Below are 21761 nucleotides of genomic sequence, written 5' to 3' on the forward strand. Positions count from 1 at the left end.
TGAGGGATCCTGAGCGGATCAGGGATCGGGCCCGAGTGTGGTCGGCTCAATGACAGCCCCACTCACTGCAGACCAATTTCTACTAAGTGGCCTAAAACAGGCATTCGGCCCCTCATTTACATACATGAGGGACCTAACTCCTGTTTCAGGCAGCTCTTTCAGGACGGATGATTTCCAGGCATCCTTGGGGTGCAGGCCATTGGTCCCCGAAATTGGGCCTCATCGCACCCATTTTATGCCCGTAAAACAGGTGCAACAATGTCCAATTTCCATCTCATAAGTCTGACCAAAAAAAACTAAATAACCAAAAATTAGGGGAACCTCTGTTGTCAGTTGAATCATAGAAATTTATGGCACAGAAGAAAGCCATTCGACCCATTGTGTCTGTGCCAGCCGACCAAGAGCTATCCAGTATAATCCCACTTCCCAGCTCTTGGTCCGTAGCCTTGTAGGTTACGACACTTCAGGTAATTTTAAAATAATCCAAGTTGTTTTTAAATGTGATGAGTGTTTCTGCCTCTACCACCTTTCAAGCAGTGTGTTCCAGACCCCCACCATCCTCTGGGTGAAAAAAGTTCTCCTCAATTCTCCCTCTAATCTTTCTACCAATTACTTTAAATTTCTGCCCCCTGGTTATTGACCTCTGCTAGGTCCTTCCTATCCACTCTATCTCAGCCCCTCAAAATTTTATACACCTCAATCAAGTCTCCCCTCTGCCTCCTCTGTTCCAAGGAGGAAAAGCACCCCAGACTATCCGATCTTTCCTCATAGCTAAAATTCTCCAGTCCTGGCAAAATCCTTGTAAATCTCTGCATCCTCTCTAGTGCAATCACATCTTTCCTGTAATGCGGTGACCAGAACTGTATGCCGTACTCTAGCTGTGGCCTAACTGGTATTATATACAGTTCAAGCATAATCTCTATGCCTCTATGAGAACTTTATATTTATGTATTACGTATGGATCAGAATTTTATACAATCAGAATGAATGCGATTCAACCCTGAGAGTTATGTTTTGGTAAGGTTGACTGTAGATGGTATAGATTATAGGAATGGTTATTACATAGAATTGTAGAATTTTACAGCACAGAAACAGACCATATGGCTCTATCAAGTCTACGTGGGCCTTTTTCTCCACATGAACCCAAGAGAACTCCATCATCCCCAAGTTCCCCTTCAAGTTACACACTATCCTGACTTGGAAGTATATCGCTGTTCCTTCATTGTCGCTGGGTCAAAATCCTGCAACTCCCTACCTAACAGCACTGTGGGAGTTCCTTCACCACAAGGACTGCAGCAGTTCAAGAAGGCGGCTCACCTCCACCTTCTCAGGGGCAATTAGGAATGGGCAATAAATGCTGGCCTTGCCAGTGACGCCCACATCCCGGAACAAATTTTCAAAAACAATCCCACAATCCTGCTCGCTCCCCGTTATCCGAGACCGAGAGGTGATCTGATAGAGGTCTTTAAAATTCTAAAAGGGTTTGCCAGGGTAGGAGTAGAGAAGATTTACAAACAACTTTAGGTACAAAGTACATGGACAATAAAACACCGACTAGGCCAGAACTTTGAACTTTCACATCCCAGTGGCTGGGGTGTGATCTAGTGAGGGCGGAGAGAATCAAGGTCACTGTTAATGAAGCAAGTCCACAGCTTAAATGATAAGGGGATAAGGGGTTATGGGGAGCGGGCGGGGAAGTGGAGCTGAGTCCATGATCAGATCAGCCATGATCTTATTGAATGGTGGAGCAGGCTCGAGGGGCTGTTATGACCTACTCCTGTTCCTATTTCTTATGTTTTTATGTTCTATGGTGCAATAGGATTTTTGATGCCCTACTTTCACTTTCAAACCCTAGAAAAACCAAGTCTGGAGATTTGGAAGATGTCGATCCGGTTGCCAACACATGCATCTTGTGTAGCCACCGTGAGCCTGCTGGGATTCGCCAAGGCTGACTGTCATATTTACTGGGTCTTCCTCGCAGTCAGCCTTACTGAATCTAAGAATCTTAGTGAATCTAAGGGCACAACTCTCAGGAAATACTGAACAGGCCAGAGCCTCGCTTCTCCAGAACAGAGAAGACTGGGAGATGATCTGATAGAGGTCTTTAAAATTATGAAGGGGTTCGATGGGGTAGACATAGAGAAGATGTTTTCACTTGTGGTGAGTCCAAAACTAGTAGTCATAGACGATGTTCCCCGTTATTCTTTTTTGGGTGCGCGGCCCTTTTAACACATTCAGTTACGCGCATTTCGAACTTTAACATTGAATAAAGCGGTCCAAGGCTGCGCGGGACTGGCAGAGAACTATGCGGCCTTGCAGCTTATAAGGAACATTGCTCATAAATATTACATAATCACTAATAAATCCAATAGGGAATTCAGGAGAAACTTCTTTACTCAGAGTGGTGAGAATGTGGAACCCGCTACCACATGGAGTGGTTGAGGCAAATATGCAGAGTTTGAAGTGTGAATGCAAGGGTGCTAAAATTTTGCTTGGCGGCCATTTTGTTGGTCAGGTGTGTACTGCATGGGATTGGAGGTGCATTGGAGTTAATGGTGGGGCTGACATCTACAACCACCGCTAGCAATGATTGTTTAGAAAATTAGGCAAGTAGAGGAGCAAAGTCTCACTACATGAAACAAGTGACAAATATCACAGGAACTGTTACAGGATGTCAAATCTCAATTAATCATTTACCTCCCAGATGTATTATGGATGAAACACTGTACATGGTATACTGAGGCCGTCTGTGATATACAGCAACAATTAAACATTTTCCAACAGACATTTTATGTTTAAATGTTTATTATACATATAATGGACATATAATTTAAACCGTCATTAAAAAGGGAGAACATTATCAGAAGTGTTATCTTTGGCTTCATTAATGATATAAAAAGGGGTTAACTCGAAGGATTGGAATCTAAATGTAATATTGAATAGATGTCTTTGTTATTAAAGTACATAATTCCGTTGTTGCTTGAAAATGATGAACCTCTTGACAGATCTATTCCTTAGCGCCTTCATAAATTGCTTAGTCGTCAAATTTGTTTATAGATTGAGGTCATAAAGTGTAACTCTGTTGTCTAGAGAAACTACCAAAGATCATCTACAGGAGCTGATTTCAGTCTCTCTCTCATCTTTGCTCACTGGACTATTTTGTTTGCGCACCATGTAAACAAGAGTACTGGATACACGTGTTAGCGTATTCGCTCAGAATCCGTGAAATTGTTAACTTAGTCTGCCTATCCAGAATGTGCATGGTCACACCACCCAATCTCTCTTCCTTTGGTTCAGATGTCCGTTTGCTCAGTGAAGCACCCGGGGACATTTTTCTATATTAAAGACACAATATAAAATGAAGGTTTTTCTGTTGTCGCCTTACAGGTGATTTTTGCGTCACTTTGCACCTTATATCTGTTGTGATGTTGCATCTTTCACATCCATGCCATTGTTTCTCATTACCAGCCACCTGCTCAGTGGGTGCAGTCAATACGCACAGGTGTGGACTTTGCCGGTCGTTAGAAAGCGAGGTAAGTAAAAATGAAAACTAACTTGTGTATTATCATAAGAAAGGTCAGGTAATCATTGGATGAGTTATTAAAGTTTGAGACTTAAAGGGCATTTCTTGTTAATATTGGGCTGCCCCGCTCATTCAATAATTTAAAAAAAAAATTCACAGGATGTGGGCATCACTGGCAAGGCCTGCATTTATTGCCCATCCCTAATTGCCCTTGAGTGGCTCGCTAGGCCCATTTCAGAGGGCAGGTAAGAGTCAACCACATTGTGGTGGGTTTGGACTCTCATATAGGCCAGATTGGGTAAGGACGGCAGATTTCCTTCCCTAAAAAGGACATTAGTGAACCCGATGGGTTTTTATGACAATCCGGTAGTTTCATGGTCTCCGTTACTGACATTAGCTTCTTATTCCAGATCTATTTAACTGAATTTAAATTCCCCCAGCTGCCGTGGAGGGATTTGAATTCACATCTCCGGATTATTGGTCTAGGCCTCTGGATTACTGGTCCAGTAACATAACTACTATGCTACCGTTCCCAAATAATGAACCCAAATGACCTCAGTAACAGATACAACCCCTGTTATTCATCTTGGCTACTAATTGATTGCTATGTCACAGACATGAACAGGGGGAGTGTACGGTGTCTTTAAAATGAAAGGTTCTTTTGAGCAGCCTGGCGAAGGCTGTGCTCGAGGTTAACTAGTGTCCTGTCGCAGGCCTCTACAGTCCATTTCCTCAGCCCCACCATTTGTTGCCCAGCCTGGATCGGTTAGTCTCGAAGCTCTTTTCTCTGATCAATCTCCTCAGTTCCTGCAACTCCTCGGCCCCCAAGCTCTGGTCCACCCCCGGGCTGAGCCGGTAGCTTAGCGGTGACAGGATGTAGCCATTCTTGTACAGACAAGCCCGCTTGCAGAACTCGAATGTGCTGAACATCAGTCCGTAGTACGGAACGATCTGTGAATTAAAAGCAGGGTTTAAAACAAGCGGGCAAAAGGCAAAGGGTTGAAAATGCAGACGACAAGCCTCCCTAACAAATGTGCCCCAGAGTCGCGCATGAGGGCATTTTACATGGCTTGTCTATTAATGAGGGAGCTGTAATGTCTAGCGTATAAAACATGTCCACACTACACTGAAGGGCATAGTACATTGGAGAGCAGTATGATGAGGGACTAGTGCACTAACAACGCCTCCTGGGATTGTAAAGAGGTTTCACGCAGGGATAATGCAAATAAAGCTTTTGATCCACATCTGTTTCCATAGCAGCTGTCGCTCACAGGTCTTTTCCCACAGTTGTTGCATTCATGTGAATTTTATAAAACCCTTCAGCCTAATTCTAGACAATCTGGACAGTGTGAATTCTCTTTCTCTCCCTCCCCTCCCTCCCCTCCCTCGCCTCAATGGGAAGCTCTCCACAGCTCGTTAATAATAAAATGAGCCACACAGATCAGCCTCATATTGTACATGGGAACAGATTTCAGATTAACAGACACTCTTCCCAAAGGAACCGAACCTTGTAGTAGTTCTAAAATTAGCTGCACCGGACACACGGAGTGCATTGACACAATTCCTGTTCACAGGAGTTTGAAGGTTTTTGTCTGAAAACTCTATTAGCTCCATTAGGCTTTTCCAGATGCCTTAAGGATTGGAATCGAGTCAATTCCTAATGCTGGATCATCACCATGTGACATGTGTGTCCACATTACATCCTAGTCAGGTTCCATACATTTGTTGGAATTTTACATTTGATCAGTCCTAGTTTCTCAAATACTACAGCTAACTCTTTCCTGCTCAAGAGTAACACCTTTTCCCCCCGTCCCCCCCGCCAATAAATTATTCTCATTCTCCATCTTTCTTCCCCTTTTAGTTCCTCTATTGTGATACGTCGGCTTTAAGGGGAGGGTAGACTCATTGTCTTACCAACACTGAAGCGCCGACCAACGCCATTTTTTTTTTTTTAAAAGGGGCTTTTCCTTAGGTGGCCGGAGTGCCTGCCTGTTTCAGGCAGTAGGCCTCTAGATTATGCAAATCAGGGTCCTATGACATTGTTCGAACCCTGATTGCAGTGTTCAGGGACACATGGGCAGAGCATGTAACACACATGTTCTGCCCATATGTCCTGGTGGTGAGTGGACTTAAAGAGATCACTCCGGACCACTCAAAAAACCTTAAAATTAGAGCTAGACCATTCAGAGCTGAGATTGAAAGATTTTTGTTATGTTAGGTAAGAGTATCAAGGGTTATGGAAATAAGGCTGGTAGATGGAATTAAGATGCAGATCAATCATGATCTAATTGAAGTGTGGAACAGGCTGGTGGGGCTAAATGACCGACTCCTGTTCCTATGTTGTCAGGTCCTAGGACCTTTTCCCAAGATGGAGACTCTTGTAGGCGACACTAGTAACTCCACTTTAATGAGCATATTTTAGATTTATGCTTTTATGCTCAACAAATCAAGGAGCGTCGATGTTTGTCTACCCATCAAGGATCCACACATCAGTTATAGCACTGCCAGATGCAGACTGATGCTTCCTATACTCTACCTTGCCACCGAACCTTAACTCAAACCTACTGCACCACTTCACATTTCTTACACCATACAGGGTTAGGGTTAGGGTCAGGCCACACTTGGAGTACCTTGCACAGTTCTCGTCTTCATACCATATAAAGGACATAGAAGCACTGGAGAACGTGTGAAAAGGAGTTACAAGGATGGTACCAAAACTGAGAGATTACAGCTATCGGAAAGAGTGAACAGGTTGGGGCTTTTGTCCTAAGAAAAGAGAAGACTTAAAGGTGACCTGATAGAGGTCTATAAAATTATGAATGAAACTGGACAGTGTAGATGTGGAGAGAATGTTTCCAATTGTTGGAGAATCCAAAACTAGGTAGGGGCCATAAATCATAGAATCATACAAGTTTACAGCACGGAGGGAGGCCATTTCGGCCCATTGTATTCTTGACAGCCAACAAGAGGCTATCCAGCCTAATCCCACTTTCCAGCTCGAGGTCTGTAACCCTGCAGGTTATGGCACTTCAAGTGCACATCCAAGTACTTTTTAAATGTGGTGAGAGTTTCTGCCTCTACCATCCTTTCAGGCAGAGTTCCAGACCTCCACAACCCTCTGCGTGAAGAAATTTCCCCTCAAATCCCCTCTAAACCTTCTACCAATTACTTTAAATTTATGCCCCCTGGTTGTTGATCCCTCTGCTAAGGGAAATAGACCCTTTCTATCTACTATATCTAGGCCCCTCATTCAGGTCTCCCCTCAGCCTACTCTGTTCCAATGAAAACAAATTCAGCCTATTTAATCTGTCCTCATAGCTTAGATTCTCCACTCCAGGCAACATCCTTGTAAATCTCCTCTGTACCCTCTCCTGTGCAATCACGTCCTTCCTGTAATGCGGTGACCAGAACTGCATGCAGTACTCCAGCTGTGGCCTAATTAGTGTTTTATACAGTTTAAGCATAACCCCACCGCTCTTGTATTCTATGCCTTCCCTATGCCTTCTTAACTGTCATGTATTCAACCAGCATTGTAACCCATGTATAAACTGACCTAAGTTGTACACCGTGAGACACTGACCACTAGGTGGGAGACACTCCTAACCTGGACCTTCAGGTATAAAAGGGGAAGCTCCACCCACCTTCATCACTTGAGTGCTAAGGAATAAAGGACAGGTCACAGACTGACCTCTCAAGCATGGGCCTCGTGTCCATTTATACTGTGTAGTAAGGACCTATCAATGGCGACAAGAAACTGGGATTTAAACCACGCGAGCATGGCCACTAGCAGAACAGACGAGAGGTACTGTGTTAAGGAATGGTTGGGACAGAGATTCAACATTGTTAAAGCAGCACACAGTTCTCCAGGCAGACAAGGGCAGTCAGGCATGCCCCAACATGTAGTCGAACCCAGAGGGGAAGTTTGACAGAGACAATGGCAAGCTGAACAGCGATTCACGCCATTGCAAGGGACAATGCGGCCAGTAATGGGGCCATCAACACCTGTTAATGGTGCACTTAAGGACAATAACAGGGGCAGTCAGGGACGATCGACTGGCAAGGGACCTTTGTTTCAAACCGCAACTCATGCTGGAGGCGTGGAGGTATACATTCAGCCGGAGTTTGCAGAGATGAGCAAAATACCTGCAGAAATGGACACTAGGGGAAATCGCTGGAAGCTGAAGTTTAGCGAGTTCATGTGGAGCACATATACAGTTCATACACCAGGACGCCACCGATAATGATGAAAGTGCTCCTCAATGGCATCCCAGTATCAATGGAGTTAGACACGGGTGCCAGCCAGTCCCTGATGGGTATCAAGCAGTTCGAAAAGTTGTGGGCATCCAAGGCCAGGAGGCCAAAATTATCGCCGATTGACGCACAGCTACGGACTTACACAAAGCTGATCATTCCGGTGCTAGGCAGCGCCACGGTAGTCGTGACCCACAAAGATTCGGAGAACAGGTTGCCACTCTGGATTATCCCAGGGGACGGTCCTGCACTACTGGGGAGGAGTTGGCTTGCTGTCATGAACTGGAAATGGGGCGATGTCAATGCAATTTCCTCTGTGGAGCGAGTATCATGCTCACAGGTCCTGGACAAATTTGACTCATTATTTCAACCCGGCATTGGCACTTTCATGGGGGCCAAGGTAGTGATTCACATAAACCCGGACGCCAGACCAGTACACCACAAGGCCAGAGCGGTGCCGTACGTGATGCGGGAAAAGATAGAAGGCGAATTGGACCGCCTGTTGAGGGAAGGCATCATCTCGCCAGTCGAATTCAGTGACTGGGCGAGCCCGATTGTGCCGGTGCTCAAGGCGGATGGGTCGGTCAGGATATGTGGCGATTACAAGGCCACCATCAATCCAAGACCAGTACCCGCTACAGAGAGCGGAGGACCTCTTTGCGACGCTATCCGGTGGCAAACTTTTTTCTAAATTGGACCTGACCTCAGCTTACATGACCCAGGAGCTGGCGAGTGAGTCGAAGAAGCTGACCACCATCACGACACACAAGGGGTTGTTTGAGTGCAACAAATGTCCGTTCGGGATTCGCTCGGCCGCTGCGATCTTCCAACGGAATATGGAAAGCCTCCTCAAGTCGATTCCAGGGACGGTGGTTTTTCAGGACGACATCCTCATTATGGGTTACGATACTGAAGAACACCTCCATAACCTGGAGGAGGTGCTACGCAGACTGGACTGGATAGGTCTGCGACTGAAAAAGGCGAAGTGCGTCTTCCTAGCTCCAGAGGTAGAATTCCTGGGGATGAGGGTAGCAGCAGACGGGATCAGCCCTACTGCATCCAAGACAGAAGCGATCCAGAGAGCACCCAGACTCCGTAACACGACAGAGCTGCGTTCGTTCCTGGGGCTCCTGAACTATTTTGGTAACTTTCTTCCCAAATTGAGCACGCTGCTAGAGCCGCTACACGTGCTCCTACGCAAAGGTCGCGAATGGGTCTGGGGGGACAGCCAGGAAAGGGCTTTTAATAGAGCACGCAATTTGTTATGTTCCAACAATCTGTTAACGCTATATGACCCATGTAAGAAACTTGTGTTAACGTGCGATGTGTCGTCCTATGGTGTCGGGTGTGTGTTGCAGCATGTCAATGCGAAGGGTCAGTTACAGCCAGTAGCTTATGCCTCCAGGAGTCTGTCCCAGGCAGAAAGGGGCTACGGGATGATAGAAAAGGAGGCGCTCGCATGTGTATATGCGGTAAAGAAAATGCACCAGTACCTGTTTGGCAGGAAATTTGAGCTGGAGACAGATCACAAATCCCTAACGTCCCTTTTGGCCGATAACAAGGCCATAAATGCAAACGCATCGGCCCGCATACAGAGGTGGGCACTCACGTTAGCTGCCGATGACTACACAATTCGGCACAGACCGGGCACCGAAAACTGCGCCGATGCACTCAGCAGGCTCCCACTAGCCACCACTGAGGGGACTACCGAGCATGGTGCTGAGATGGTCATGGCTGTTGAAGCTTTCGGAAGCGAAGGCTCACCCGTGACAGCCCGTCAGATTAAAGTCTGGACAAATAGAGACCCGCTATTGTCTCTAGTCAAGAAATGTGTCCTGAATGGGGACTGGGCAGCCACGTACAGGGCATGCCCTGAGAAATTTAAACCATTTCACAGGCGCAAGGATGAACTCTCGATTCAGGCCAATTACGCGGTTTCCCCACAGTAGGCAGTCATGCCCCAGATGGGCAGAGAGGTGTTCATCAGAGAACTCCACAATGGGCACCCGGGCATTATCACGATGAAGGCAATTGCCAGGTCACACGTTTGGTGGCCAGGGATAGACGCAGATCTGGAACTTTGTGTTCGCAGGTGCAACACGTGTGCCCAGCTGGGCCATGCGCCCAGGGAAGCCCCCCTTAGCCCCTGGCCATGGTCCGCCAAGCCTTGGTCACGCATCCATGTGGACTATGCAGGTCCTTTCATGGGGAAAATGTTTTTGGTTGTAGTAGACGCCTACTCCAAATGGATCGAGTGTGACATTTTAAATTCAAGCACATCCTCTGCCACGGTAGAAAGTCTACGGGCAATGTTCGCCGCCCACGGTCTACCGGACATCTTGGTCAGCGACAATGGCCCGTGCTTCACAAGCACTGAATTCCAGGACTTCATGGCAGGCAATGGAATTAACCATGTTAGAACGGCACCGTTCAAGCCGGCCTCAAACGGCCAGGCAGAACGAGCAGTGCAGATAATCAAACAGGGGATGCTCAGATTCCAAGGGGGTTCCCTACAAACCCGCTTATCACGCCTCCTGTCGGCCTATAGATCCCAACCACACTTGCTCACAGGGGTTCCACCCGCAGAGCTACTAATGAAAAGGACGCTCAAAACCCGATTATCCCTTATACACCCCACCATGAAAGAAATTGTCGAGAGCAGGCGCCATTCACAATATCACTACCATGACAGGAATGCGAGGGCGCGATGTATTGATGTAAATGATCCTGTTTTTGTCCTCAACTACGCTGCAGGGCCCAAATGGCTCGCAGGCACTGTGGTTGCCAAAGAGGGAAATAGGATTCTGGTAGTTAAACTTACCAATGGACAAATCTGCCGCAAACATGTGGATCAAACAAAAAGGAGGTTCAGCAACCCCATAGAAGAAGCAGAGGAAGAACACGATATAGAGTTCACTCCACCACAGGTGACCGAACACCGGAACCAAAAGGAGGAGAGCCCAGTCACGGTGGGCAGTCCGGACAGGCCTGAGGCACTGCAAACAGCAGACACTCAGGCCAGCGCCCAACAACCGGAGCCCCAACTCAGGCGCTCTACAAGGGAGCGTAAACCACCAGAGAGACTCAACCTGTGATCCCAATAAGACTTTGGGGGGGGGGGGGGGGGGGGGGGAGGTGATGTCATGTATTCAACCAGCATTGTAACCCATGTATAAACTGACCTAAGTTGTACACCGTGAGAACACTGACCACTAGGTGGGAGACACTCCTAAACCTGGACCTTCAGGTATAAAAGGGGAAGCTCCACCCACCTTCATCACTTGAGTGCTAAGGAATAAAGGACAGGTCACAGACTGACCTTCTCTCAAGCATGGGCCTCGTGTGAATTTATACTGTGTAGTAAGGACGTTTCGTTAACCACCTTATCTACCTGGCCTGCTACTTTCAGGGATCTGTGGACATGCACTCCTAGGTTCCTTTGTTCCTCTACACTTCTCAGTATCCTACCATTTAATGTGTATTCCCTTTCCTTGTTAGCCCTCCCAAAATGCATTACTTCACACTTCTCTGGATTAAATTCCATTTGCCACTGTTCTGCCCATCCGACCAGTTGATTGATATCTTCCTGGAGTCCACAGCTTTCTTCTTCATTATTAACCGCACAGCTGATTTATCATCTGAAAACGTCTTAATCATAGCCCCAACATTCACGTCTAGGTCATTGATGTAAATCACAAAAAGTTGGTCTTGGGGGTGGACGAAGGTTACTAATAAATCCAATAGGGAAATAGGGAAACATTTCTTCACTCAGGGAACTCGCTACCACAAGAACTGATTGAGGCAAATAGCATAGATGCAGTCAAAAGGAATCTCGACAAGTACGCGAGAGAAAAGCGAATAGAATGATGTGCTGAAAGGCTGAGATGAGGCAGATGAAATGGGAGGATACTAGTGTGGAGCATAAACATCAGAACAGACTGTTTAGTGCCGTGGGCGAACGTCCATTTGAAACTGAGTTTTATTGTCGCTACCAGTCTGTGCTGAAATTGTGTCCTGAGCCAAGGGCCCGGGACCCACCCAGTCCCGAATTTAAAGCTTCACATAAACTTAACAAAAAACAAAGCTTCAACATCAAGGAGGAGTTGGTCATCGCTCGTGCAGAGTTATTCTACATTTTAGTCAGACTCATGGAAAGCTCATTTGGTTTCACTTCTGTTTGTCAATAACCCCATGTCACCGACTTCAATCAGAAGTGATGCAGTGGTTTCCTTTTAACCTTGTAATAGAAGTGAAGCCAGTGCAAAGCAGTATTGACATGACTGTGGCCTGAAACGATCAGTGCAAACTTTCACACAGCAGTTCAAACTCGACTGTTCTGGCCATGAACTTCATCCCAATAATGGTGTCCCAACACAGTGACCTGACCGTGGGTGCGATGGTACAAGGGCCCCCCATCCCCCGTCTTCTCTCCTGAGGACACCGGACAGTCTTTTCCAGTTCTGTGCCTGTCGGCCTGTGAATGCTCACCCATTGCGGAACAGGCTCGAGGGGCTAAACGGCCTACTCATGTTCCAATTAAAGTGAATAGGTGGACGATCACAGAATGGCGAGGGCAGAAAGAGACAAACCCCAGCCACTGTTTCTTGCTGTTTCCACAGGCGAGGGACAAAGGAATAAAAGGATATGTTGATAGGGTTAAAAAGACTTGCATTTATATGGCGTCTTTCGTGATCACTGGATGTCCCAAAGCGCTGTACAGCCATTAAATACTTTTTGAAGTGTAGTCGCTGTTGTAATGTAGGAAACGCGGCAGCCAATTTGTGCACAGCAAGCTCCCACAAACAGCAACGTGATAATGACCGGATAATCTGTTTTAATTATATTGATTGTTAGATGAAGAGGGAGCATGAACAACAGCATGGACCAGTTGGGTCAAATGGCCTGTTTCTATGTTGCACATTCTTTGTAATCCTCCATTAACTCGCCTAAGTGTCTCTTCCAGCATGACTGTTATTCAGCTGTTGTGGGCATCACAGCCAAGCAAGATGCTTTTAATTGCCGATGCGCACTTTCCGGCAGTTCACTGGACAGTGAACAGGAAAGGGAACCCTGGCTGATTTCCCCCCTCTCTAGTCCAGGAATGCAGTAGTGCCCCCAGTGGTTGAGTTCAGCTATCTCCTCAGTGACCAGGAATCAAATCTGGGACTTTCCTGATCTGTCCGATCAGTATTGTGCAAAATGATACTGCAAAATGATGCAGCTGAGCCATTGACAGAGCTATCCCCATAAATCTGGGCCAGGACACCAGGAAAACCTCCCCTGGTGTTCTTCAAAATAGTGCCATGGGATTGTTTCTTACGTCCACCTTAGAGGGCAGACAAGGTTAAATGTCTCATCCGACAGTGCAGCACTCTTTCAGTACTGCGGTAGCGTGATAGCCTAGAGTTGGACTTGAACCCATGGACTCTGACTCTGAGGCTACAGTGCTACCACTGAGCCACGGCTTACACCTTATTCAGTCACCTTCTGAATGTAACTCCAGCGACAGTATCTGTGGAGTACTCAACTGATATATTAAAAATGTGATCCTTTTGCTCAGATTTTCTGCCCTCATTTTTTCTTGCGAAGGTGACATGTCCTGGCGGGGGTACGGTTTCATGAGCTCCTGTACGCTCCTGCAGCTTACCCAGGTAGCCATTATTCAAAGAGTGTCGGTAGGCTGTTCAGCTATAGAGCCGAGCTGACCTTGAGGTGACCTGCGCAATTCTTGTATGCGTCACTGGATAGCCATCAGGTGTGGGGAATTCGCGCTGACTTTTCCCTCTCCTTTACCCAGGATTATTGAAGCCAAGCATAAACCCACAGCACCATCATGGCTAAGGCCAACTATCTCCACACAGACTGGGGATTGAACATGGGGCCTCCCTGGTCTGTGTAACTCGCCAAATACACTGACTGAATCATCAGAGGGGCTAAATCGCAAAAAGATTAAGTCATTATTATTTTTGTACGATATCCCAAATTCCCCCAAATTGATTATTACTCAATTTTAAAATATTAATTACTGATGTGAAATTTAAAAGAAAACTACAACAACAACAAGCATTTATATAGCACCTTTAACGTTATAAATCATCTCAAAGCAAAATTTGGCACTGAGCCACATAAGGAGATATTAGAACAGCTGACTAAAGAGGTAGGTTTTAAAGAGCGTCTTAAAGGAGGAGAGAGGTAAAGAGGCGGAGAGGTTTAAAGTCAGGAGTCAGTGTGACTCCAACAGTTATAAATTTAACAGTTGAGAATATACAGATACCAATTTAAACAATAATGAATTGTTTTAAGTCTAATGAACCGTTCTTCCTTGAGATGACGAGCTATTACATCATCTGTAGTGGTTGCATTGAGCACAGAGAACTCAAGGTCATGTTAATATTTGCTGTGCTGCACAATCTATACATTTCTCCTGCTCCCCATCCATCTAACAACTACTGGTTTTATAGAGACGGTTATCACCTTCAGCAGGTTGGCCGTGAGACCATTCCAGAGACTCAGAACACCTTTTGTCTTCACTATTTGCTTGAAACAGTCGACGACCCCAGTAAAATGAACATCAACCCCTCCATAGTGTGGGAGAAGAGCACTCTGCGCCTACGAGAGATAAGGTGTTCACACATTATTAAGAACAATTAACACGAGGTTATCAAGAACAAACTCGACAACGACAACAAATTGCATTTTATATAGCGCCTTTAATGTACAGTGTCAGCTGTGGCTCAATGGGTAGCGTTCACGCCTCTGAATCAGAAGGTTGTGGGTTCAAGTCCCATGGACTTGAATACAAAAAGATCTAGGCTGACACTCCCAGTGCAGTGTGGAGGGAACACGACACTGTCGGAGGTGTCCGTCTTTCAGATGAGACGTTAAACCGAGGCCCTGACCGCTCCCTCAGGTAGACGTAAAAGATCCCATGGCACTATTTCGAAGGCGAGCAGGGGAGTTATCCCCAGTGTCCCCAGTATTCATTCCTCAAGCAACATAACAAAAACAGATTATCTGATCATTATCACATTGCTGAGCACAAATTAGCTGCCACGTTTCCTACATTACAACAGTGACTACACTCCAAAAGTACTTCACTGGCTGTAAAGTGCAGTGAGACATCCGGTAGTCATGAAAGGCGCTATATAAATCCAAGTCTTTCCTTTTCTTTCTTTAAGTAAAGTGTCTCAAACTGCTTTACAGGAGCGTAATGGGACAAACATTGACACCGAGCTAAAGAAGAAGATATTAGGACAGATGACCAAAAGCTTGGTCAAAGAGGTAGGTTTTAAGGAGTGTCAGAAAGGAGGAAAGAGAGGTGGCGAGGTTTAGGGAGGGAATTCCAGAGCTCAGGGCCTAGACAGTGGAAAGTACGGCCACCGATGGTGGGGCAAAGAGATGGATAGAAGGCCAGAATTGGAGGAGTGCAGACTTCTCAGAGGGTTGTAGGGCTGGAGGAAGTTTCAGAGATAGGGAGATGGCGAAGCCATGGAGAGATCTAAACACAAGTAAGAATTTTAAAATCAAGGTGTTGGTGGACCGGGAACCAAGCACAGGGGTGATGGGTGAATGGGACTTGGTGCGAGTTAGGATACAGGCAGCAGAGTTTTGGATGAGCTTAAGTTTATGGAGAGTGTATGATGGGCGGCCAGACAAGGCGAGTGTTGGAATAGTTGAGCCTGGAGGTGACAAAAGTAAGAATGAGGGTTTCAGCAGCAGATGGGATGAGGCAGGGTTGGAGACAGGTGAAAGTTCATGATTTCTTGGCCTGTATGAGGTGGGTGACTGAATTATTTATGCTTCATCCAGATCAGTAATCAGAATGAGTCAAATGGAAATTATTCTGGTCGTTAAGGCTGATTACAATTATAGTGCAGTGATAGTGCAGTGACAGGCCTGTTTCACTTTGATGCACAATTAGTTCAATGCGCAACTCATCCCTTGTTTGCCACTGTAATGCTGATTGGTCCAGAACTGCCACTAAGAGGTGAATTTCAGGGAACAGTAGCATAGTGGTTTAGTTACTGGACTAGTAACCCAGAGGCCTGGACTAATGATCTGGAGATAGGAGTTCAAATCCCGCCATTCCCACATCCCATAAATGAATAAATTTTAAAAAAAGCTCCCACGGCTTGGGAATTATACCCATTTATATTGCTTGGAGCATCTTAAAGCACTCATGGCAATAAAAAACAAAAAAAAGAAAGACTTTCATTTATATAGCGTCTTTCACAACCACCGGACATCCCAAAGTGCTTTGAAGCCAATGAAGTACTTTTTGAAGTGTAGTCACTGTTGTAATGTGGGAAACACGGCAGCCAATTTACACAGAGCAAGCTCCCACAAACAGCAATGTGATCATGACTGGATAATCTGATTTAATGATGTTGATTGAGGGATAAATATTGGCTGGGACACCGGGGATAACTCCCCCGGTCATCTTCGAAATAATGCCATCGGATCTTTTACATCCGTCGGAGTGCGCAGATGGGGATAACTTCCCCTGCTCCTCTTCAAAATAGTACCATGGGATCTTCTATGCCCAGCTGAGAGCACAGACGGGGTCACGGTTTAACATCTCATCCAAAAGATGGCACCTCCAACTGTGCAGCACTCCCTCAGCACTGTGGCACTCCCTCAGTACTGCACTGGAGTGTCAGCCTAGATTCTTGTGCACAAGTCTCTGGAGTTGGACTTGAACCCTCAACCGTCTGACTCAGAGGTGAGAGTGCTACCAAATGAGCCACTACAGGGAATATTTACTCAGGGTTGGAAGCATGGTTTTGTACTTTGTTTGATAGATTTGAGGAGAATGTATAATAAAGTTAATGACTCAGAGGCGAGGGTGCTACCAACTGAGCCACAGCTGACATGTTGTGGAAAAATACCACGTATCGCACTGCTGCTGAAAGGTTAATTAGCTTACTGGTCATGGACATTCCCCAATGTCAAAAAACTGCATTGCTGCCCTGCATGGGGGTATCGGTGCGGGTTACTGCTGGGAAGCTCCAATATGATTAGCTACACCTTTAGAAACGCTGGTGATGACAAGCCTGAAATCAACTGGAAAGCTTCCTGGCTGGTTTTCTTAGAATGAATCTGCAATAAACCCACCAATGAGGCAAGTCTCAATCATACCAGTACGGGTCCAGCACACAAACTGGCTGCTGTATGTCATCATAGGCAGTCCCTCGAAATCAAGGAAGACTTGCTTCCACTCTAAAAATGCGTTCTTAGGTGACTGAACAGTCCAATACGAGAACCACAGTCTCTGTCACAGGTGGAGCAGTTGTTGAGGGAAAGGGTGTGTGGGACTGGTTTGCCGCATGCTCCTTCCGCTGCCTGCGCTTGGTTTCTGCATGCTCTCAGCGATGAGACGAGAGGTGCTCAGCGCCCTCCTGTATGAGTTAACCTTCAAGGCACCTTATAATCAAAGTCACCTTATCACCAGGTATCCTGATTATAAAAGGTGATTTGAACCTTGGAATCACATCCTCCTAATTAGAAGCAAGTGACGAAATGCCTTGGCTACACGTTCATCTACATCGAGGTGTCATTTATTGCAAACTCAGCGAGTGATTAGTTCATAAAATGTTGAGTTGCTGCGTTTAATTTTTAAAAAGCGCTATCTGAAAAGGCTCCTGACAGAGCCAACAGCGCTGACTGGTGGACACAGCTGGGAACACACACAAAACAATGCCATCGGAATTCACAATTAATGGCTTTTAGAAGATGAGTATAAAGAAAAGCGAATTCTTGAAGTTTCCCCGGTAACCTCGAGAGTAAATTTACTGAGCCTCACAGTCCAGACAGAAGATAGATACAGCTCAGATCAGCACGCCGATCTCTCATGCCGACTACATGCACAGCTCAGAGCAGAACTCACCTGCATTTTTCTTTTTACAGTTTCAAAGGGGAACGAGAGTGTCTGGGCAACACCTGCTGCCAGACAGCCATTGGCAAAATTCTGGAGAGGAGTGAGTTTCACGCTGGGCTTATTCCAGAGTTTATCCAGGTTGATGTAGACTAAAAAGGAACCTGCGGAAAAGGGCACTGCTCCTGGAAAAGGAAATATAGGGATGCAGAGATTAAAATAAATGATCAATTTAAAAAAACAAATACCACCATGGTCTGTATCAGACGATGCTGAGGCTCTGTGCGATATCTGTTTACTGCTTAAATGTTGCCTTGTGTGTACTGGCCGGCATATCTCTAAACACTTGTATTATTTGCTCTAGTCTAGGGTGGGATATTTTAGGGCGATCAGTCAGTCAGTAAATGGTACCGATGGATAACTAACCAACTTGGAACTCCTTCACGGCAAACAAGCCAAAGGTGGGCAGAGGAAACGTTACAGGGACACCCTCAAAGCCTCCCTGATAAAGTGCAACATCCCCATTGACACCTGGGAGTCCCTGGCCAAAGTCCGCCCTAAGTGGAAGCACCCCATTGTTTCTAAGGAGGATTGGAAGATTATGGCCAGTACCTCCGCAATTTCTTCCCTCACTTCCCTCAGCGCTCTTGGATGCATTCCATTCGGTCCCGGTGACTTGTCTGCTTTAAGTACAGCCAGCCTTTCTAATACAGGTTGAGCGTCCGAAATCCGGAGTTCCAAATTCAGAATGTTCCAGAATCCAGACAACCGGGCCGGTCCGTGGCAGGGTTGTCCGGAAAATGTTTTGAAATCCAGACTCTCTCTTCCCGCAGCCCCCCCCCCCTCCCCCGCGCCTCGGCAATCCGACTTTGCCCCGGCGTCCCTCCCTCACCCTGGCCCTCAGCAGCCTGACCTCCAGCCCAACCCCCCTTCTCCCCCCTCACCTCAGCTGCCCGATCCCACCTACCTCAGCCCAGGCAAAGACGTTCCAAAATCCAGAAATACCCAGAATCCGGAATGGCCTTGATCCCGAGGTTTCTGGATTTTGGATGCTCAATCTGTACCTCGTCTTTATCAATTCTTATCCCATCCAATATCTCCTCCACCTCCTCCTTTACTATGTCTATGGCAGCATCTTCTTTCTTGATGAAAACAGATGCAAAGTACTCATTTAGTACTTCAGCCATTCCCTCCGCCTCCATGTGTAGGTCTCCTTTTTGATCCCTAATCAGCTCCACCTCGCCTCTTACTACCCATTCACTATTTATATGCTTATGGAAGACTTTTGAATTAACTTTTATGTTGGCTGCCATTCTATTCTCACACCCTCTCCTTGCCCCTCTTATTTTCTTTTACACTCCTCTGAACTTTCTATATTTAGTCAGACACTGGGTACAACTTGTCAAATAGTGTCAAGGGATCTTCTTTTACATCCACCTGACAGGGCAGACGGGGGTTCAAAGTCTCATCTGAAAGATGGCACCTCTGACAGTGCAACACTCCCTCGTTAGATTATGTGCTCAAGTCTCTGGAGTGGGATTTGAACCCACAACCTTCTGACTCAGAGGCAAGAGTGATCCCACTGAGCCACAGCTGACACCAACATCTTTAGGAGAAAGTTGACAAAACCCTCAGAAAAGATAAGTTTCCACATCATGCAACAAAGACCCATTCTGAATAAAATTTACTTGCACAACATTTTGTGAGAGCATCCATGATACCCTGATATTGGAGCCAGTTGTTTCACTGATTAAACATACAACCAACACGGAACACACCTGCACAATAGCAAAATACTGCAGATGCTGGAAATATGAATTAAAAACAGATAATGCTGGAAATACTCAGAGGTCAGGCAGTATCTGTGGAGAGAGAAACAGAGTTAACGGACCTGAAGCGCTAACTCTGTTATTTAGATTTCCAGCATCTGCAGTATTTTGCTATTGTGCAGGTGTGTTCAGTGTTGGTGCACGTTTAATCAGTGAAACAACTGGCTCCAATGTGAGGATATAACTTGAAATGGATTCTGTTCTTCAAGCAGCCTGCCAACATGCACAGCTCCCAGTCTCTGCCCTCATCCATGTTTGCAGAGTCCTGCTCTGTAATAGATACTGGAAGAGAAAGGAAGTGAAACCTCAGTCACAGCACCATCTGCTGGTCACTACAGATAATGCCATAGGCCTGCTTTGGTTCCGAAACTCCACTTTGCTGCGATTCCTAAATTATCTTTTCTTTTCAACACATATCCACAAATTATCTCTTCAACTCTTAATCTGCATCATTCACCACCTCACACAGCGACCGAGTGCAAAGCCTCCACCAGTAACATTCTTGAGCTACAATTTGCATTTATAAGAACATAAGAAATAGGAGCAGGAGGCCATTTGGCCCCTCGAGCCTGTTCCGTCATTCAATAAGATCATGGCTGATGATACTCCCAAAGCAAGTGCTCTACTCAGAGCTCCTCCATGGCAAACGAGCCAAAGATGGGCAGCGGAAACACTACAAGGACAACCTCAAAGCCTCCCTGATAAAGTGCAACATCCCCACTAACACCTAGGAGTCCCTGGCCCACCACCGCCCTAAGTGGAGGAAGTGCATCCGAGAGGGCACGGAGCACCTCGAGTCTCAACGCCGAGAGCATGCAGAAATTAAGCGCAGACAGCAGAAAGAGCGTGTGGCGAACCAGTCCCACCCACCCCTTCCCTCAATGACTATCTGTCTCACCTGTGACAGAGTCTGTGGCTTTCGTATTGGACTGTTCAGCCACTAAAGATTCTGAGGGACTGCCTATGATGATGATGGCTGATCTGATCTTGGCCTCAACTCCACTTCCCTGCCTGTTCTCCATAACCCTTCACCCCCTTATCGTTCATAAATCTGTTTATCGCCACCTTAAATATATTCAATCACCGAGCCTCCACAGCTCTCTGGGGTAGAGAATTCCAAAGAATCACGACCCGCTGAGAGAAGAAATTCCTCCTCATCTCCTTTTTAAATGGGCGACCCCTTATTCTGAAACTATGCCCTAGTTATAGATTCCTTCACGAGGGGAAACATCCTCTCTGCATTTACCCTATCAGAATCTTATACATTTCAATAAGATCACCTCTCATTCTGCTGAACTCCAATGAGTGTAGGTCCAACCTGCTCAATCTATCTTCATAAGACAACCCCTTCATCTCAGGAATTAACCTCGTTAACCTGCTCTGAACTGCCTCCAATGCAAGTATATCCCTCCTTAGATAAGGAGACCAAAACTGTATGCAGTACTCCAGGTGTGGTCTCACCAATGCCCTGTACAGTTGTAATATCTTTGTATCATCAGCAAATTTGGCTACATTACACTCAGTCCCTTCATCCAAGTAATTAATATAGATTGTAAATAGTTGAGACCCCAGCACTGATCCCTGTGGCACCCCACTAGTTACAATTTGCCAACCTGAAAATGACCCATTTATCCCGACTCTCTGTTTTCTGTTAGTTAACCAATCCTCTATCCATGCTAATATATTACCCCCAACCCATGAGCTTTTATCTTGTGCAGTAACCTTTTATGTGACACCTTATCAAATGCCTCCTGGAAACCAAATACATGACATACATCCTACCCATTACATTCTCAAAGAACTCCAGCAAATTTGTCAAACATGATTTCCCTTTCACAAAACCATGCTGACTCTGCTTGACTGTATTATGATTTTCTAAATGTTCTGCTACTACTTTCTTAATAATGGACTCTAGCATTTTCCCAATGACAGATGTTAGACTAACTGGTCTATAGTTTCCTGCTTTCTGTCTCCCTCCTTTCTTAAATAGGGGCATTACATTTGCGATTTTCCAATGGGCTGGGACCTCTTCAGAATCCAGGGAATTTTGGTAAATTGCAACCAATGCATCCACTATTTCTGCAGCCACTTCTTTTAACACCCTAGGATGCAGGCCATCAGGTCCAGGGGACTTGTCCACCTTTAGTCCTATTAGTTTGCCTAGTACTTTTTCTCTAGTGATAGTGATTATTTTAAAGATCCCCCCTCCCAATAGTCCCTTGATTATCTATTATTGGGATGATTTTGGTGTCTTCTACAGTGAAGACCGATACAAAATTTTTGT

General features: G+C 46.0%; 1 protein-coding gene across 1 annotated transcript in view; it reads right to left on the reverse strand.

Annotated features, from left to right (window-relative positions):
• Positions 1 to 2787: 2787 nt before the first annotated feature.
• The window catches only part of slc25a43 (solute carrier family 25 member 43), a 34602-nt gene continuing 15628 nt past the window's right edge, over positions 2788 to 21761 (reverse strand). The window contains exons 3-5 of the mRNA XM_070882049.1: positions 17661 to 17833; positions 14249 to 14383; positions 2788 to 4474 (exon numbers count right to left, since the gene is read on the reverse strand). Coding sequence (XP_070738150.1) covers positions 4256 to 4474; positions 14249 to 14383; positions 17661 to 17833 — 527 coding nt within the window. The 3' untranslated portion in view covers positions 2788 to 4255. The remainder of the gene's footprint in view (positions 4475 to 14248; positions 14384 to 17660; positions 17834 to 21761) is intronic.

Source organism: Pristiophorus japonicus, chromosome 6 (genome assembly GCF_044704955.1).
Source record: "Pristiophorus japonicus isolate sPriJap1 chromosome 6, sPriJap1.hap1, whole genome shotgun sequence".
NCBI lineage: Eukaryota > Metazoa > Chordata > Chondrichthyes > Pristiophoridae > Pristiophorus > Pristiophorus japonicus.